Raw genomic sequence first — 21370 nt, 5'->3', positions numbered from 1 at the left:
AGCACAAAGCTACAGAAAGCAGAGCTTAGGAGCTTTGCAAATTGCAGCATTGGTGGTACAGATACGTGATGAGGTTTCATATGTGAAGTATGCCGAAGCTCTTAGGTCTTCCATATCAATAGGTTAAATTGACAGTTGTGTATTCTGGAAATACACTCAGTCAATGTGTTGGAAGGTGAGGTCAAAAATAGATTTTACACTCCATACAGTAAAAACCATAAGCAGAAATATTAGGGACAGACAAAAAAAATCCAGACAAAGCGATTGAAGTTGCTTTAAATGTACAAAGTTGCACAGGTCTTTTATCAGTATTTGAAAATATTCAACACTGAAAGATAAGTAATAACAATAATTAATATCAACCAGAACTATAATTAAAAATCAAAGTTTTTCCTCTTTTACAGAAACACCTGAGGGAAGCAAATTAAAAATAAATGAAAATAATTATGTAATTAAGTAAAATAAATCACAAAAGAAACTGAAGATAAGCTAATACAGGGGCACTCACATTCATCCAGGTATGTACAGCACATTCTCTCCACAACTGTATTGGACAGCAGTGATGATACGAATAAGGATGAAATAGGAAAGCTCCCTTCACATTCCCCTCTACGGTGTACATTTTAGGAAACCCTTAGCCTCAAGCCTAACTTTCCCCACTCTGGATTTGAGAGAGCTGGAGCTCTCCATGACGGCTGTTAACTTTGGCAAGCATATTTGAGCCCAGTCATACTAGGCGACTGGGACTAGCTGTGGTGATCTTGCCTCTGGGGTGGTTGTGAGTGCTTGTGTTACAGTCACAGGACTGACACTTGTGTTACAGTGTCACAGTAACAGGACTGAGACTTGTGTTACAGTGTTCCAGTCACAGGACTGACACTTGTGTTACAATAACAGGACTGACACTTGTGTTACGGTGTTGGTCACAGGACTGACACTCGTTCTATAGTATTACAGTCACAGGACTGACACTCGTTCTACAGTGCTACAGTAACAGGACTTACACTTGTGTTACAGTGTTACAGTCACAGGACTGACACTTGTGTTACAATAACAGGACTGACACTTGTGTTAAAGTCACAGGACTCACACAATGTGAAGTTACGCTCTGAAAGGCGGTGAGGAGGATTCAACACAGACTGGCCCTGATGAAAATATTTCACCAGTATTGTGCTCAAAACAAATTATTAAGACAAACAATTTATAAAAATGGTCTCTCCAACAACCTCCAACAGTTTTCAATTTTTCCCATGCCTGTTATTATTCATTTAACCTGTTTCTGCTAAGAAACTCTGAATAAACAATACTTTTCAAGGTGGATTTTGAGTATTACATTTCACAATTGTATATACATTTAATATTCAACACCATTCCACCCTCCATATTAGTCTGTCATCTTACTATTGGTCAAATCTCACCACAAACATAATATGTTAAGGGAATTATGAGGGGGTGAACAAAAAAACAAACAAACAACTTTGGTCAAAGAGACAAAGAAAAAAGCCAGAAAAAAAAGCAATGACAAGATCAAGTGAAATCATTAATCGACTGCGGTGAAAAATGGAATCAAAGCAAAAGCTCAGTGGTTCTCTCTCTCTCTCTCACAATATGGCCCATAATACAGCACTCCTCCCATTACATTTGGGTATGCAAGATACTCTTGGTTTCCTCACAGAGGAAAGAAGGAAAGAAAAAAGGTGCTCTTTTCATGAAAATCACGTTCGTCTTGATTGTCCACAGAAAGTAATGCCGGCAGGAAGTAGTCCCGGCCCGGCTCAAGGATATACAATCACAGCGTATACGACAAGATCCTTTACTGGAAAGGAATTGAGAGTCTGTGACAGGGCCCAAGGGACCTTGGCCCTGCATTTTGTTGTTGTGTTGTTACCTGTGTGTAATGTTGTCATGTGTGTGTCTGTGTGTGTTTGTATGCATGTGATGTATGAATATGTGTTACTCTGTGTCTGTATCCAGGTGAGCTGTACAGTAGTTGTACAATAGGTTGCTACTCCGAGGATGTCTTGTCGTGTATCCCTCCCTCCCCCTGTTGGCAGCTCTTGCGGACGACGGGCAGGGGGTGAGCTTCCGTGTTGAACACCCAGTCCTCCAGAGGCAGCAGGTCATCGTCAGAGAAGAGCAGGTACAGATACCTGAGAGGGACATACAGCGTCAGTGTCTGGGGAAACGGATGGCTAGAATAAAGGATTCACTGGCTAGTTTTCTCCTAGACTATGGGTATCTAAACAAATAAATAATGGCTATAATGCTATTTGTATGAGCCAATAAAAACATTTTTTAATCATGGTTGGGCAATGATAGATTAATTACTGATGTAACAACCTGACATTCTTTGCTTTTGTAAAACAAGTTTATTTTGTAATTTCTCACAACTATTGAATGAATATGAATGAACATTTTGATGAATTCAATAAATTATGAACAACAGCAAGGTGAAGCGTGTGCTTTATTTAAAGCCTGTCTGGAGCCTTTATGAGAAAATGGAAATTATAGTTAATCTTATTTCTACTGAAAAGATTCAGTATAAACACAGCTTTCTCCATTTTCGTTCCAAAGTTCTTAAGGGTTCTTTATCTAAGGGGGCCCAGATGACACTCACACGTTCCTCTCAGCTCTATTAGGTCTGACACAACATCACTATGTGGATTGTCCACATCACTTAACCAGCCCAGAGCAAACTCTGAGTCTGAGAGGGGGCTAGACTGAGTCTTTCAGCTGAATCTGAATGGGAATTTCTCAATTTTCTAATCCTTTCATGATGAAAAAATAGCACAGATACTGTGCTTGAGTGCAATCAACATATTGTGTGAATATCTTAGACTAATGTGAGTGTTCTCACGATGGACAGAAAAGTCAATATGGTGGAAAGTGTATACCACAGCTAACGAGAATCATTTTCTTCATGATTTAAAACCCTCTAGAGTTTAAGCTGGGGGGAGTGGGGTTCTACTAAGCTAACGTATGGAATTGTTTTAAATCAAAAGGAAGTTTGTCTGTCCTATAGCTGAGAGATATAAGAAAGATCAGGATTATTATAAAACATTTCTTGTGAGGCTTGTGGGCATCCTAGAGCAAAACAACCGACATGTTCACGAGAGTCTCATCTTTCCATAGAGGGGTCAAACTACTACAGTGGTTTCCGTAGAAGACAGATTTTTCGGGATGTCTCATGGTCTGACAAACACCGCTCTAGCTCTGCCACCTTTCACCGCAGATGCGGAAGGGCGACATCGGTGGATGCAGTGGATTGAGATGCAGCCCATGCAAAAACAGATATCTCTAGCTTAAACTGATGGATTTTGATGGGGATTCTTGTATTATGCAAATGTGATCGACTCTAGGGGTTTATAAACTGCATATGCCATTTACTTCTTACTACTTCTCATAAACTGTATATGCCATTTACTCTTAGTGGAATAAGCTCTGTAGCCGTTTACAAATCTAAAAAGCAAAGTGTTTGCTGGTACAGTGGGGAAAAAAAGTATTTAGTCAGCCACCAATTGTGCAAGTTCTCCCACTTAAAAAGATGAGAGAGGCCTGTAATTTTCATCATAGGTACACGTCAACTATGACAGACAAATTGAGAGAAAAAAATCCAGAAAATCACATTGTAGGATATTTCATGAATTTATTTGCAAATTATGGTGGAAAATAAGTATTTGGTCACCTACAAACAAGCAAGATTTCTGGCTCTCACAGACCTGTAACTTCTTCTTTAAGAGGCTCCTCTGTCCGCCACTTGTTACCTGTATTAATGGCACCTGTTTGAACTTGTTATCAGTATAAAAGACACCTGTCCACAACCTCAAACAGTCACACTCCAAACTCCACTATGGCCAAGACCAAAGAGCTGTCAAAGGACACCAGAAACAAAATTGTAGAACTGCACCAGGCTGGGAAAACTGAATCTGCAATAGGTAAGCAGCTTGGTTTGAAGAAATCAACTGTGGGAGCAATTATTAGGAAATGGAAGACATACAAGACCACTGATAATCTCCCTCGATCTGGAGCTCCACGCAAGATCTCACCCCGTGGGGTCAAAATGATCACAAGAACGGTGAGCAAAAATCCCAGAACCACACGGGGGGACCTAGTGAATGACCTGCAGAGAGCTGGGACCAAAGTAACAAAGCCTACCATCAGTAACACACTACACCGCCAGGGACTCAAATCCTGCAGTGCCAGACGTGTCCCCCTGCTTAAGCCAGTACATGTCCAGGCCCGTCTGAAGTTTGCTAGAGTGCATTTGGATGATCCAGAAGAGGATTGGGAGAATGTCATATGGTCAGATGAAACCAAAATAGAACTTTTTGGTAAAAACTCAACTCGTCGTGTTTGGAGGACAAAGAATGCTGAGTTGCATCCAAAGAACACCATACCTACTGTGAAGCATGGGGGTGGAAACATCATGCTTTGGGGCTGTTTTTCTGCAAAGGGACCAGGACGACTGATCCGTGTAAAGGAAAGAATGAATGGGGCCATGTATCGTGAGATTTTGAGTGAAAACCTCCTTCCATCAGCAAGGGCATTGAAGATGAAACGTGGCTGGGTCTTTCAGCATGACAATGATCCCAAACACACCGCCCGGGCAACGAAGGAGTGGCTTCGTAAGAAGCATTTCAAGGTCCTGGAGTGGCCTAGCCAGTCTCCAGATCTCAACCCCATAGAAAATCTTTGGAGGGAGTTGAAAGTCCGTGTTGCCCAGCGACAGCCCCAAAACATCACTGCTCTAGAGGAGATCTGCAACTTTTGTTATTGACCAAATACTTATTTTCCACCATAATTTGCTAATAAATTCATAAAAAATCCTACAATGTGATTTTCTGGATTTTATTTCCTCATTTTGTCCGTCATAGTTGACGTGTACCTATGATGAAAATTACAGGCCTCTCTCATCTTTTTAAGTGGGAGAACATGCACAATTGGTGGCTGACTAAATACTTTTTTCCCCACTGTATATTCTCAGTAGGGGGGATGTTGACTGGCCGTGTTAGACTTACTTGAGTGTCTCGGAGAGGAAAAAGCTTTGTTGCATGTTATCGTGGCTGACTGTCTGGGCGTACACGTCTCGGATCCCAGAGAAACCAGCTTCGACTCTGCAGTGTTGCTCCAGAGCCTGGGGAGAAGAATAGAAAGAAGAGTGTAGAAGGGATGTTAATGTCAAACCTGACATGTATTATACCAGCAGTTAGCCAATGGGCACAGACAGTATCCTCCTACCTATCACTGTAATGATTGAAATTAATATCAAATCAAACTTCAGCAGTAGGACTGCAGTTCTCAAGTACTGGAGTTGTGCAAACCTAATAAGGGAACGTAGGTTGTTTATGGAGAGCCAGAGACAGATACGTCAACCTAGTACCATGTCCTCAAACACCCTCTTTTACCTCACAGCACAATCACCTCATACGACACCAAACATAAAGCCTACTTATATTAAGGTCTTGTCTGGGGCACCTTATACAATATTCAACGACATCCAGTAGCACGAGTGAGAACAAGAGGTTGGGGTTGAGGTGGTGAATGGGGGAAGAGTTAATAATGTGCCTATAGAGAGGACACATTACCCTTTGCAACAGGGGTTGGGATGATAGATTTAGCATTCATTTTGTGCCCAGAGAGAGAAGTGGTGTGATCAGGCTGACAGGGTTGACACATGCATTCATTATGGGGCACAAAGGTTGACAAAACCCACACTTTGCTTATTTTCATGCAGATCCAACAGTAAGAACAGGGGTCTGTGTTAATTATGGTGTATTAGTCTGTCTTTGTCAAGGGGTAATCATGTGCTAATCAGCCTGGCTAGTTCTGCCCTCACACTGCCTTGTCAGACGTAGCATCGCAGGGCCTCCAATGTTGAGCTGACTGAAGGTCTAGACCATGTTCAATTATATGGACTGTACATTAGTTCCGAGAGAGAGAATACATATGGACAGAGAACAGCACAGATGTCAGATCTTAATTTGACCCCTTTCATCGCAGGTGGAAAATCAGATTATCTAGATCTATTGTTTTATTATATGTTGAAGGCAAGCAACAGGTATAATACATTATTGGTTTTCTCAGTGCCTATGTGGTGCTATTGTTACAGCCACTAACACATATGCCAGAGTCGGCATGGCTTCGAATTCGGCCCACTGCCCTTTGACTCATGAATTAATGTATTTTTTTGACGCATTAATTCCGCGGAGTTACAGCACAGGTGTCAAACTCATTCCACGGAGGGCCGAGTGTCTGTGGATTTTCGCTCCTCACTTGTACTTGATTGATGAATTAAGGTCACTAATTAGTAAAGACCTCTCCACACCTGGTTGTCTAGGGCTTAATTGAAAGGAAAAAACTAAAACCTGCAGACACTAGGCCCTCCATGGAATGAGTTGGACAACCCTGGGTTACAGGGTTAAAACCGAAACAACTCGAAGGTTAACAGTTTGGGGTAGGCAACCCTATTCCCGCAGAGCCGCAGTGTATGCTGGTTTTTGATTTAACCGACCTGGAAGACCAGGTGTGTTGAATTTAGTCAATTAACTCAGTTGGTCAGTTCAGTGATTGACTAAATTCAACACACCCGGTTGGTATTGTAATCGGAACAACTTAGTCCTTTTCGAACAGAAGGCCGACTTATCTATTTGACAAACATTCCGTACAATAGAAACAAAGTATTTAATCATTTACCATGGCAAATCTACTATGGCAATTTACCCGACACTGTATGAATGGAAACTGTTGGTGTAGCCTACTGTTATTATTTTATTTGTTTCCTATTTATGTTATCCAAAAGTGTCTGGTATGGTCATTTCTTATCAAGATCAGGGGTAAAATATCCCTGGAATGTCAATATTTGAAATGTGCAAATAAATCAAGTCAATCGGGGGATTGAGTTACTTGTGCCAGAAAGGCGTGGTAGGCCTACACGGTAGACCCTAACCGCTAGACCACCTCAGGCCACGACTGAACTCAATTTTGACCTTAGGATACACTTGACACTTGTATGTCGTAGCCTAGTGTAGACCATTATTAAGCTATATAAAACGATCACATGACAGTTGATGTGTATGGCTGCATTTCAGATACATTTTTGTACATTTGAATGTTAAAGTAATTGGACCTAGGCCTAGCATTTGAGCGAGCGAGAGAGAAAATTATTTTGATAGCAAGCCCTGATCCAAATGACTCGACTGCCCCCACATGGAGAAAAGATAACTGCTATTTTTCAGGGACTCATTTGAATTTTGTGATGCAGCAGGAAAATGCTCTGCCACAAGAGTGATCAAGTTAAGATCCGACATCTGTATGTGGGATATGATTGTCTCTATTGAGGTTTTCAATCATATTTCAAAAACACATTCTAGAATCACTGTTTTATTGTTCTTTTACACATCCTTGTTAAATGCACTTTAAGGATAAGCACCAGATCTCCACTCAGTTTAAACTCTTTGCTAATCAAAATGTAACAAATAAAACCAGAAGGTACTTTGGAGATAAAGTACCAGAGTTACAAGTCATTCCTTTAGTGACATTATGGTTGTATCATGAAGACTGTGCACGTCTGTGTGACTCACCTCCACTGCCTCCCAGCCCCACTCCCGGTACTTGGGGTCATGGGTCAGCCTCCACATGTACATGTAGCTCTCGATGACCTCCGGCCGCAGGATGTAGTATCTGTCACTCAGTCTGGTTGCCGTGGCTTCCGCCCCACTGTCGAATCGGAATGCCTCAGGCCCTAATTTTGTAGCTAAAGGAGGATTAGAGAGACACAAGAGTGAGCAGATTAAACGATGTACTTTAAAAAAAACATGGGGGATGAGGAATGTTATTTGAGTCGATTTATATTTAAGTGAATAGTTTGTTCAATCAGTCTTCTGAGGTACTGAAACAAATCAAAGCGAACAACATAATTGTGGGTGAATTAGCACTATAAATAATATAGCCCTGGCACACAGTCGCGATTCCAACATCATGCTCTAAAAAGTCATGGAAAATGAGCTCTACAATAAAGATCTGTTCCCCAGTTGGTATTGTAATCCAGATGGTCTACACATTCTCTCTCTGTTAGCCGGCTGCCATCTGCAAGGCCGTAGCGACAGCATGTGAACAGGATTCCCATCTACAGTAGCACAATGGTTGCTATTCGGTGTAGCACTTTCTTTTACATTAGGAGTTCAGGGTAAGACCATTGGCATGGCAACATTTCAAATTTTGAATCGCAATCAGGATGCGTGTGTATTACTACGTATGTTACATGAAGCATGTTTCACATATTGTGTTTTTTCCCCAAACCGTAGTGGGATATTTGCCAGGTCGTTTGCACAACCCTTACAAAAAAAAACATATGTCAAATGTGTATTTTCACATGTGAAATCACACACATGTTGAGCTTAAATTTCACAAGTGAAACTATATTTTCACGTGTATTAAATGTAGAGTTCACATGTTAACACCTCACATGTGAATTGCAGTTTGTGAAAATCGGATATACAGTTTCACATTTGAAAAATGTAGAATTGCAAGTTCACATATAGGGTTGAAATAATGTTATTCTTCACACATGCGAAAAGATGGTGTTACATGTTACAAGGGGACAAGGGAACGATTTTGCGGGACATTCGCCGAACAGTGGACAGAATAAAAACATTTCTTACAGGTTAATAGATCACATTCAAATGGCGACAGGTCACTGCCTGTTAAAGGGGCGATCCTTAGTTGCTACATCCATTGTTGGACTTTCTCACTGCAGTCACAACATCCATCTGGCAGGAGAGGAATGAGAGGAGCAATGGCAGCAGTGACATTTCACTCCTTGACATCATCTCCTTTCTATTTCAGTACACACGACTGACTCCAACTTTCTCAACTCTTTTTAGGACAGAGAGCCCATCTGTCTTTTGAACTATTGACTGTTTTATGTTTCTATATATCAACTCCATCCAACCTTCATCTCCTCCCCAACAGCAAGGCACATCAGCCAATGACGGAAAACTTTCAGACATTTTCTCTAATGTCTTAATCGATAGCCCCAATGCTGCCTTGCCTGCCTCGTCTTGGCTAGAAGACGGGGGCCAGCCGGCCCTGTTGTGTTGATGGCACAGATCCAGACAAAGAGAGAAGCGGCAGAAGGAGAGACCCTTTTAACCTCCTTTCTCACTCCAAAGGCATCCAATCCAATAGAAGCTAAGAGGCTCGGAACTGAAATATTGAGAAGCCCTCTAATGAGAAGGGGTATAAATTCAGAAAAAAGCAGAAGATGGCAATAAAAAGGAGGAGGCACCTTTTGGGTGGGGAGATCAAAAGTCTTCTAAGTATATCAAGAAACCTGTTATGCGATGAGTCACATTAGCTGTATTTTCAAGATGAAACCAGTCTGCTCACCCTGTGGTGGAAACACAAAAAAAATATTCTGAATAATATTTTCCGTTAAGTGTCAGGGCCGAGGACGAGAAATCAAGTTCAAGCTAGTTTTTTCCCAAAAGTGACCACTACTCATCTCTTTTTCGCTCAGTCTTTTAGATTCCCTCAAGTTCATTCTACGTCCAGACAGTGCACAGTAAATAAAGGATAGTTGAATTCACAGTTTTAAAAAAAAGTGTGTTAAATTGACTCTACTGGGAGTTATCTTAACCCTCAAGAGTAATACGCTCCCTGGAGTTAGTGTTGATAACTGGAGTTGATTGGGACGGATTACTTTCAACTCCATTAAGAGTAACCATAATGTGACACAATACAAAATTAAATAAGGCTTTATACCCTTATAACTCAAAGGAAGTAAACTGAAACTCTGCTGGAGTTGATTGTTAATTAAAAACGACACTGAGTTAAATTTAAGCAACTCTCTGCGAGATTTACTCCATTTAGTGTAGTTTTAACTCCAAAATATGAATTGTTTCAACACAAAATGGGGTTGGGATCATATAAACCCCAAAATAGTGTAAAATTGACTCTTGCGATTTTACTGTTTGTGTGGAATCTCATCAAGACTTGAGGATCTTGGTCTTGTTTGATCTTTGTCCTCTCCAGGTTGAGTTGTACTACAAATAATTTGCCTGTGGTCTCTCTGAGACTCTCATTCTCTGTTTATTCTACAAACGACAGACATCTTTGTCTTTCCCTCCATTTTGAATCACCATTGACTGCTTTCAAATGATTACTGCTTTCAAAAGAGGTCTGGTAGGACAGCATGAGTGCACATTGAAGTGTCGAAAGATGATAAAGAATAATTTTGAATAACTTTTATTCCTCACACCAGAGACATGAGGTTCTGTAGCACCCTATTAAGCCGTACATCCACCTTTTGAGGTGTAGCTGCCAGCTAGGAGTTAAATTAAATGTAAATTGGCTGCAGATTTTTTATTTCCAATATGACTCAATCTCTCCCTGACGAAGGCCATGCAGCCAAAACGTGTCAGAGTTTTTAATCTTTGTTTCCATTGAACATGCCAAACAAATAAATGCATTCTAATTAATTATATGAAGAGCGGCTTGGTCCTGACAAATTGACCCCTTTTACCAAAGACCTTCTTTCTACAAAAACCTACTATTGTGTACCTTAGCAGCGCTTCTCTCCTTCAATCTCTATTTATTTAATTATTTTCCAGGTCACCACATTCCTTCACTTAACAAGATAGTCTAACAGCATTGTAATTTTACTGACTTGATAATGTCCTGCATGATAACAGAAAAAGCTATAATTGCTCTGAATACCCAGAGCAACATCCAGACATTGGATATCTGTCAGGTGGCGACGGTGAAATGCGGTAGGCGAAGTCAAACGCAGGACACAGAGCTTACTGGAAACGTACTTTACTTTACAGTAACCAGGAAAGAAAACCATCTCCATACAAGGAGGAAAACAACCCGCACACTAACACTGCCGAAGACGAATACAATAACACACAACACACAATGCACGACAGAGGGTTAAATAGGGGAAACAATACAACATAATGGGGAACAGGTGTACACAATCAGGACAAAACTAATCAAACACCGAAACATAGATCGGTGGCAGCTAGTACTCCGGGGACAACGAACGCCGAAACCTGCCTGAGCAAGGAGGAGGAGCAGCCTCGGCTGATTCCGTGACAATATCCAATATCCTTAAATACTCATCTCATACCTGTCCTTGGTCATACAGATGTCCTATACTCAATGCCTTCCCAGTCCTACTCACCAGATCTACTATAGCTCTCATGGCAGGTGTGTGTGATCTCTGCAGCCAGGTCTAGGTAGTGCTGTCTCTTCTCTGGAGCTCCGTCGTCTGCTCCGATCACCACCATGCCCCCGGAGAAGCAGGCCAGGTGGCCCATCTTGTGGTCCAGGATGCCCCCCCTCCACTCCGCCATGTAGGTCAGCCCACCAGGGGACTTCTGTACCAGGTTAGCCTCGATAGCCTGGGGGGGGGTGAGACCATTGACATTTATAAATGGGTGAGACACAGATAAGTCTCCATTAATTGACTGCACACTACAGCATTTTTTCAACTCGGTGTTTCTATGAATCCTGCTGGAACTGTGATGGGGAAACATGGTTAGCTTTTATACAAGCCTGGGGGGGTGACACAGACACAGACACATACACAGACAAACCTCCATTCACATACAGTAGAGTACAGCTTTTCTACCTTAGAAATAGAATCTAGGTTTTGTATTCTAGTCATTCTACATGTAGGATTTCAACTCTGTGGGTTCTGAACGCTTCTGTTACTCTGAAACTAAAATGGGGAAACACTGACAATAAAAAAAGACCGCAATTGTTTTTCAATTTAAATCATATCTAAGAAGAAATACTTGAGAAGCAATTGGAAGTTCTGGAATACATTTCTATCTACAGCGCAGGTGCCATGGCAGTGCTGGGATGGCAGCTGCTTCGATTTGTGTGTGCCCAAGTTGTTGTATGGCTTGTTCTATCCACAATGTTATGTGGATGCATGTTTTGTAGAAACTATCTATGCACATAGCCAATTTGAACAACATGTCCATATTGGTATGTGTGTCTGCATTTATGTACGGAATTATTTATACATCCTATAACACATGGACAGGTATGTGGCAAATTGAAGTCAAGCCTCATTGACATTCTATTCTGATTCCAGGAGAGAGAGAGGTGGAAATCTGGTGGAAACAAAGGAAAGAGAGAGAGGGATGGAGAGAGGGAGTGAGAGAGAGAGTGTGTGAAACAGATAGAGAGAGAGAAATCAGACAGAGAATAAGGACAGAGGGTGAGGAAGAGGGAGACTTTAGGAGGAAATCTATTGAAGTTTCTCTCTCTCTCCCTGGTGCAATGTCTCCTGACAGAGATTTTCTTTGTATTTGTCTTTCTTTGGAAAGTCAGGAAACAGAGTAAGGCATCTCAGGAGATCAATACCCAATGACTCTCTCTCTCTCTCTCTCTCTCTCTCTCTCTCTCTCTCTCTCTCTCTCTCTCTCTCTCTCTCTCTCTCTCTCTCTCTCTCTCTCTCTCTCTCTCTCTCTCTCTCTCTCTCTCTCTCTCTCTCTCTCTCTCTCTCTCTCTCTCTCTCTCTCTCTCTCTCTCTCTCTCTCTCTCTCTCTCTCTCTCTCTCTCAATACAATGCATACCATCAGCTTTTCTGAAATAGCCAATCCACTGCCTAGATAGCTGAAACAAGTTAATCTTGCTTCTAGCACATAAGACATCCATCCCTCCATTGTCATTTTTATGGGTGGCCCCAGCGGGAATCAAACCCATGATCCTAAAACCTAGCAAGCATTTCTATTAAATCTTACCCACAGGTTTGACACTGCTCATTAAAACATAAACTTCCCATTACTCTATTATACACTGAGTATAAAAAACATATATATTGAGTTGCACCCCTTTTGCTCTCAGAACAGCCTCAATTCGTTGAGGCATGGACTCTACAAGGTGTTGAAAATGTTCCACAGGGATGCTGGCCCATGTTGACTCTAATGCTTCACACAGTTGTGTCAAGTTCGCTGGATGTCCTTTGGGTGGTGGACCATTCTTGATACACACGGGAAACTCTTGAGCATGAAAAACCCAGCAGCGTTGCAGTTCTTGACACACTCAAACCGGTATTTTGTCTTGCCAATTCACTCTCTAAATGGCACACATACACAATCCATGTCTCAATTGTCTCAAGGCTTAAAAATCCTTATTTAACCTGTGTCCTTCATCTACACTGATTGAAGTGGACTTAATAAGTGACATTAATAGGGGATCATAGCTTTCACCTGGATTCACCTGGTCAGTCTATGAGATGGAAAGAGGTGTTCCTAATGTTATGAATACTACTGTAATTAATGTTTTCCATTAATGCATTCCTTAAGGGCAGATATGGTTAGACTTTTGTAATTAGGCGTTGTTTGCCATTCCATGGTGTGGGAATTAATTGAAATGTGTGGCATTTCACACAGTGTTCTAATTAGCATTTAAGGGGCGTTCACTTTTTATCTATTAATTAGTATCTACCTTTATTTGAAAGCTAATCCTTTATTTGAATACTAATGCAAATTATTACTGTACTATCTACGCTTGAGAGCACTATACAAACACACACAGTATAGCTATGGTGTGATACCAGAAAAGGGCTAACTATAACTATTTCAAATACCAAGCCACAGGAGAGAGATTGTCTATAATTAATGTATTTGCCTTTGGCTTGACCCTCCAATGAGCAAATAGTCTCATCAGCCTAAAAGGCTAGCGTCAATGGTATTTAAGGAGAAGATATTGTGCTAATTAATGGCTGAGGGATTGGGTGTATGTGTGTGGAGGAGGTTGTGTGTGTGTGTGTGTGTGTGTGTGTGTGTGTGTGTCGTGCCATGTCTGTGAGTGTGTATGTGTGGTGTGTGGTGTGTGGTGAGGGAGTGTGTGTGTGTGTGCATGTAGGGGGGTGTTTGTGAGTGTGTGTGCCATATTTGCATGTGCGCGTGTATGTTTGTGACTTTGTGTGCACACTTACATGCATGTGTCATGTGTGTTTGTGCGTCACAGGTTGCTGATACTTGTTATGATATACTGTAAAACTATGCTGAATTCTAAAACCACAGCGATAACAGACGACCTTCACCCATATATCTTTCCATATTGCATATATCAATTCCCTACAGCGGCCCCCTGAAGACAGCAGCAGGTCCCTCTCTGCGTGCTATATGGAATTACTCCTACCTCCAGAGCACTGTAGTACATCTTCTTAGCTTCCTCATCGGTCTTGTCTGACATCAGATATGATTTGATCAGATACTCGTAGAAGCTATCCCCCAGGCCGCCAATGGAAACGTGATCTGGGATAGGAAAAATAGAGAAATCTGACATTATTTCCACACAGGGAGGGTCTTTTTCCCAAACATTATTCTGCAGTCTCACAGGCAGCCGACCTTGGGTTTACTAAACCCAATAACCAATGAGTCAAATAGAATCAGAGTATATGTGGGAATCTCTTGTGGATATGACAGACTGACTGATTTGTAGTTTCATACTCTGAGTAGCCTTTGCACAGAAAATAACTGTCCTTGTGGCTAGCTTTATCAACTACCCACACAGTTGTGGTTTTAATTTAATTAAAAAGTATTATTGGTTGGTACAACTTGAGATATGAATACACTTGTGGTTGTTGATTTTTTCCTCCCACTCAATTTCATGCTAATTCAACAACTCTGGATAAGATACTGGGTTGGAGAGGTGTTTGTGTGCTCACACATCCACACACACATCCATGCATGCAAGCACACTTGCACACCCACCCACCCTCCACCACCACACACTCCTCCACACTGTGAAAGGTTATCACGCAGCGTTCTCTTAGCCCTTGACAACAGAACAGCAGAGACTGGGGGAGAGGTGTGTGTGAATCCGTGCTTTCTGCTCTGTGCCCAATGTGCCCATGCTGACAGAAACACAGCCCGTGCTGAACACCCACTGTCCCTCTCCTTCCTCTCCTCCTCCTTATCTACCTGCTTCATTAACCATTCACCCACAACAACAATTAGCCCCATAATCAGACATTAGGACTAGATTAGGACTTTCAGGCCCACATCTTCAGATGCCATCTCGGCATCTCCCATTTCTCTGCCTTTCAGTTGAATCGGAAAAGATTCAATTTCCCGACTTAATTTGATTCATTATCATTTGAATAACCCAGAGCGAGGCGAGTCATATCACTGCTTGAGACTGACATTGATAGGGAAAGAAAGAAAGGAAGAAAGAGGGATGGATGGCTGACAAGGACGCTCCAAAGGATTTAAATGGGAGAGCTCCTGCAAGGTCGGAGGAGTTTCTGTGTAGAAAGTCATAGGATCAGTTCACAGATGACTAGAGGGTAATAATATGTAATTACGGTGTTTCTGTACAGTATAAAAGAGTATCAGAATCGCCTTTGACTGGGTTAACCAAGGACGTTCTTTTCTGCTGTACTACAATTACAAAGGTGGTGTTTGTATAGTGGCAAAAGCTTTCCTGTGGATATGTAAAAGTGTGGTGATGGAAATTAAGCTAGCCCGCTAGCCAGAGGATTGTACTTTTTAGACCAGGCTAGTGGAAAATGTGGCAAATTAGCCTGCCAGGCGAGTGAAATTTTGTCTTCACAAATATCGCATGGCACAGATTTTGTACCCTTGGCTAGTAGAATGCCACCCGGCTGTCTAGTAGACATTCCAGTCTACAAGTGTGGCTGGCCAGTGCCCTTATGTTCCATGATAATAAGATAATCACGTGTATCTCCTTCAGTGGAGGCCAGTACTCACGTTGGACCCAGTTTCCACTGACAGGACTCAAGAAGTTGGGATAGAGACCGTGAGGCTTCTCGATTTTGTTCAACAGCTTTCGGATATTCATAACCTGCAACACCACACAGTAATAAATACATTAGCTTTGAAGAAAAAATCCTTCTGTAAACTAAAATAACTGTAGAAAGGATTTCAACTTTGGCATCACATATGCTTCTAATTGATTTAAATGTCCTTTGGAAGTATTTGTTCACTGAAGTTGTGACTGACAGCCGAATTAGAAGGAAAACTTATCATCCAATGAAATGTAACATTACATTCAGTATGCCCATTAAAAACATTCACAAATATCCATTAAATAAATTGAAAGTGAAGTTCTAAAGAATATTGTCCAGAGGCTAGAGTAATGACTGCAGCAAGAAAAACACAAATGGATAATGACATACAACATGCACTGATAAGCATAAAATATTTTACATAGTCAAATCTGATATTCTGTAGTAGGCAGTCACACATAGGGTTACAAAATTGCAAAAACGTCCTCAAAGTTCCCAGGTTTTTGAGAAATTCCTGGTGAAGGATTCTAACTGGGAAAGTTTCAGGATTTTTGCAACACAAGTCACTCACAGTATTGTGGGTAATGTAGTATTTACCTTCTCTGTGTAGATGCCATTGTTGGAGAGCTCTGATAGGTGGACAAACTCCAGGTGCAGGGTTCCAAACTCTGCCAGGATACTGCTCCCGGCTGACGCCCAGCCCCAGCTCCAGCTGGTGCCACTGCAACAGAAACCATACCGCGCCAAGTGAGGACCACAGTCAACACACACTGTTACACACTGTTGCACACTCTGGACATTACAGGTGTCACTGTACATACCGCGCCAAGAGAGGACCAGAGTCAACACACACTGTTACACATTGGTTCTCACTCAGGACAATAAATCCATGTTAACACAAAGCATTTTCATTATGTTCTGCAAAGTTTGAATTAGATTGTAACTTTTAAGACTGAAAGTCTTGGACTTAATTAAACTCTGACCAATTGTCAATAATGGGCAAATAAATAGCATTGTAACTTGATATGATGCTACAATTACAGATAAACAATCAACACCAGTGTCAGTAAAGAAAAACATTCAGTTTTGACCTCAGTGTGGTGTCACTTTCAGTAGTTCCCTGCTTTGTCTTTGAGGCAATTTAGTGTCTTGGAGCCAAAGCTTTATACGGTTCTAGTGCACCAACAACTACAATATCTTCAAAATGTGTTTACCTATATTCTGGTGCTGAAGAAAGTAGAGAGACTAAGGTTACGTCCCAAATGGCACCCTATTTAAAACATTGTGCACTACTATTGACCAAAGCCATATGGGCCCTGGTCAAAAGTTGTACACTATATAGTGAATAGGGTGCCATTTAGGACACAGTATTAAGATTAAGCAGGTCTGGATCTGTTTGTCCCTCTTGGGCACCAACCAAGACGCTATCTAATGCATCGCATCACTTGTCTGTGGATCAGAGTGGGAGACTTTACTACCCTCTGTAGATCAATAACCCGTCTACCTCTGCAGAGGTGAGGAAAGCATTAAGTTCACCTTAGAGTCTAAAGCTAGTGCACCAACCAAGTCTGGAGTCAACCAGGGTCACCAATAAACCATGGCTGTGTCCAAAATGGCACCCTAGTTCCTATATAGTGCACTAATTTTGACCAGCACCCATAGGGCTCTGGTCAAAGTAGTAACCTTTAGTGAGTAGAACACTATATAGAGAATGGGGTGTGGTTTCGGATGCAACCCATATCCTTTTGACTTATTTCTCTATGAAAGTAGTGCACTGTGAGGATGATATTCGCAGCCATCTCAGAATAACAGTACGTCTATGTCTAAATTACGACTTCAATGACGTGCTACTACAGTATGACTAACCTAATCAGAGGTGAGATGGAATGTCATTACATTATATTACATGACCTAATCCTACATTAATAGAAAGTGATAAAGTGATGAATGGAACTGAATTAATTAGTGGAGGATGGGGAAAAAAAAGAGAAACTATAGAGGGATTGAAGCAACGAGAGATGTAGTCCTGATGAATATGCTTATTAAAAGTTTGGGGCTACATCATTAGCTGCTCAAGCTAAAGTAAACTCAGGGCCCGTAGAGTAGGAGTGAATGACTTTAGCGCCTTATTGCAAACAGGATGCATGTTTTGGAATATTTTTTATTCTGTCCAGCTTCCTTCTTTTCACTCTGTCATTTAGGTTAGTATTGTGGAGTAACTACAATGTTGTTGATCCATCCTCAGTTTTCTCCTATCATAGCCATTAAACTCTATAATTGTTTTAAAGTCACCATTGGCCTCATGGTCAAATCCCTGTGCGGTTTCCTTCCTCTCTGACAACTGAGTTAGGAAGGACGCCTGTATCTTTGTAATGACTGGGTGTATTGATCCAAAGTGTAATAACTTCACAATGCTAAAAGGGATATTCAATGTCTTTTTTTTTTTTACCATCTACCAATAGGTGCCCTTCTAGGCATTGGAAAACCTCTCTGGTCTTTGTGGTTGAATTTGTGTTTGAAATTCACTGCTCGACTGAGGGACCTTACAGATAATTGTATGTGTGTGGTACAGAGATGAGGTCGTCATTCAAAAATCATGTTCAACAGTATTATTGCACACAGAGTGAGTCCATGGAACTTATTATGTGACTTGTTAAGCACATTTTCACTCCTTAACTTATTTAGGTTTCCACTTTGACATTATGGGTTATTGTGTGTAGGCCAGAGACCCAACATTTCAATTGAATCAATTTTAAATCCAGGCTGTAACACAACAAAATGTGGAAAAAGTCAAGGGGTGTGAATACTTTCTGACGGAACTGTAAATTGGTACATTGCACACTTTAGGAAACTTGCAAAAATAATTCTCAGCTTTAGCATTCAGTAACTTGCAAACAAGTGTTCAATGTTTTCTCTATGCATTATTCATTGTGCTCCTTGTATGAATGTGTTCGCTTCACTAATTACAAAGCATTTAGTTGGAGGTTCTTCAATGTGTTGAGGCCTTTTGGGAGCACCAGCAGTATTCTATAAGTAGTCCAGATATATGGAAGACCACATGGGACATGCTACATATACAAGTCAGCACATAGGCAGCATATTAGTTGTGCTATACTGAATTCCCTTGCTGTTTGTTTGTGTGTGTGTGTGTGTGTGTGTGTGTGTGTGTGTGTGTGTGTGTGTGTGTGTGTGTGTGTGTGTGTGTGTGTGTGTGTGTGTGTGTACATTAAATATCATTATGGGGCAACATCGTTTCTCACTGAGCTATAATGAAATCCCTTGCTGTTTGGGTGTAGGTGTGTGTGTGTATCAAATAAAATAAAATAAAATAAAAATGTATTTGTCACATGCGCCGAATACAACAGGTGTAGACCTTACAGTGAAATGCTTACTTACAAGCCCTTAACCAACAATGCAGTTTTAAGAAAGAATACCAAAAGAAATCACACACAAAAATACAATATCAAATAATACGAATAATTAAAGAGCAGTAAAAATAACAATAGCGAGGCAAATGGGTAGCCATTTGATTAGATGTTCAGGAGTCTTATGGCTTGGGGGTAGAAGCTGTTTAGAAGCCTCTTGGACCTAGAGTTGGCGCTCCGGTACCGCTTGCCGTGCGGTAGCAGAGAGAACAGTCTATGACTAGGGTGGCGGGAGTCTTTGAAATTTTTTCGGACCTTCCTCTGACACCGCCTGGTATAGAGGTCCTGGATGGCAGGAAGCTTGGCCCCAGTGATGTACTGGGCCGTACGCACTACCCTCTGTAGTGCCTTGCGGTCGGAGGCCGAGCAGTTGCCATACCAGGCAGTGATGCAACCAGTCAGGATGCTCTCGATGGTGCAGCTGTAGAACCTTTTGAGGATCTGAGGAACCATGCCAAATCTTTTCAGTCTCCTTAGGGGGAATAGGTTTTGTCGTGCCCGCTTCACGACTGTCTTGGTGTGCTTGTATGTGTGTGTGTGTTTGTGTGCATATGTGTACAGCATGCGTTGCGTGTATGTATGTGTAGTTTCTGTACATATACGTTCCTCTTCTTACGTGGATATAATTTATAATGGGGGAGTATCGTTCCTCCCCATCTGCACCCAGGGTTCATGTTACCCATCTAACTGGAATTAGCTCTAGAATCAGTTAATTACATTTGCCAGCAGCTGTCTGCTTAGACGGGCGGGTTAATTGGAAGCAGGTGGCAGGCAGAGGTGCCAGAGAGATGTCTTTTTAGAAGATAAGATAGTGAAAAAATCTAATTAAAAGTGTACAGTATCTTAACTATGTAAGGGTGGTGGGTATTGCATATGGGGGTCCCAATAAAATCGCACAGATCAGGGTCGAACATGTTATTTCATTTGTGGGTTCAAGACGAGGCCACAAATGTTAAACATTTCAAATGCAAACAGAAGTATAAAAAATGCCTTCTTACTGTAATGCAATCCAGCTAAATGCGTTGGTAAGGTCTCATACAGTGCATTCAGAAAGTATTCAGACCCCTTCCCATTTTCCACATTTTGTTACGTTACAGCCTCATTCTAAAATGGATTAAATAAATAAAAATCCTGATCAATCTAAACACAATACCCCATAATGACAAAGCGAAAACAGGTTATTATAAATTTTTGCAAATGTATTACAAAAAAACAAACAGAAATACCTCATTTACAGAAGTATTCAGAGTATCCTTGAGATGTTTCTACAACTTGATTAGAGTCCACCTGTGGTAAATTCTATTGATTGGCCATGATTTGGAAAGGCACACACCTGTCTATATAAGGTCTCAAAGTTGACAGTGCATGTCAGAGCAAAAACCAAGCCATGAGGTCGAAGGAATTGTCTGTAGAACTCCGAGACAGGATTGTGTCAAAGTACAGATCTGGGGAAGGGTACCAAAAAATGTCTGCAGCATTGAAGGTCCCCAAGAACACAGTGACCTCCATCATTCTTAAATGGAAGAAGTTTGGAACCACCAAGACTCTTCCTAGAGCTGGCCGCCCGGCCATCAGATTTTTTTTTTTAAACCTGTTTTTGCTTTGTCACCATGGGGTATTGTGTGTAGATTGATTAGGGAAAAAAACAATTTAATCAATTTTAGAATAAGGCTGTAACATAACAATTTGTGGGAAAAGTATAGGGGTCTGAATACTTTCCGAAGGCACTGTATGTGTTTATAATAGGATACTGTAGCTAGGGGGTCATGGGGGCTGGTGCCTAGGCTCACCTGCCCAGGTTGATGACTCCACGTGGGATACCCGTTGGTGTGTTGAAGGCCGGTAGCAGCTTCTCCCCAAGCACCATCACTTTCCTCTTGAACATCTACAAGAACAAGGAAGGAGGGACACTTAGTAAACACTCACAGAAACACACAAAGACAGAGGTACACACACCTGTGCAAAAACCAGCCCCCACCCCCACAGAAGTACACACCACTCCCACGTGCCATCAACACAGGCATATTTTCAACTTGGCCCCTGTAAGAAAAACCTTTTTGGTTCCAAGTACAGAACCTTTTCACCAAACAAAGAACCGTCAAATAACTCTTTCTTCAGATGAAAAAGGTTTAATGTAGAACCCTTTGATGTAGTGTACAGTCAAACACAG

At 41.4% G+C, this 21370-nt stretch overlaps 1 protein-coding gene across 1 annotated transcript; it reads right to left on the bottom strand.

The window, feature by feature from the left end:
- Positions 1–260: 260 nt before the first annotated feature.
- LOC311140859 (mannosyl-oligosaccharide 1,2-alpha-mannosidase IC-like) lies at positions 261–21156 on the bottom strand. Its single transcript, XM_084176131.1, has 8 exons — positions 20991–21156; positions 16373–16496; positions 15738–15831; positions 14164–14279; positions 11186–11405; positions 7581–7753; positions 5019–5134; positions 261–2150 (listed from the first exon to the last, which is right to left on the bottom strand). The coding sequence occupies exons 1-8, from the start codon at positions 21083–21085 to the stop codon at positions 2006–2008; spliced, it is 1083 nt and encodes a 360-aa protein (XP_084032257.1). The 5' UTR covers positions 21086–21156; the 3' UTR covers positions 261–2005.
- Positions 21157–21370: the final 214 nt, after the last annotated feature.

The sequence above is a fragment of the Coregonus lavaretus genome (assembly GCF_964263955.1).
Source record: "Coregonus lavaretus genome assembly, chromosome: 13".
Classification (NCBI taxonomy): domain Eukaryota; kingdom Metazoa; phylum Chordata; class Actinopteri; order Salmoniformes; family Salmonidae; genus Coregonus; species Coregonus lavaretus.
The sequence above is the reverse complement of the archived record's forward strand: the minus strand, read 5'-3'. Positions and strand labels throughout refer to the sequence as shown.

Excerpts from the sequence above, each read along its gene's own strand:
- LOC311140859 (XM_084176131.1), bottom strand. The coding sequence starts at position 21,085 with ATGTTCAAGAGGAAAGTGATGGTGCTTGGGGAGAAGCTGCTACCGGCC. Across the intron at positions 15,832-16,372 it reads ATGGCATCTACACAGAGAAG|GTTATGAATATCCGAAAGCT; the intron begins GTAAATACTACA and ends GTGGTGTTGCAG. Across the intron at positions 7,754-11,185 it reads TGAGAGCTATAGTAGATCTG|CTACAAAATTAGGGCCTGAG; the intron begins GTGAGTAGGACT and ends ATCCTCCTTTAG.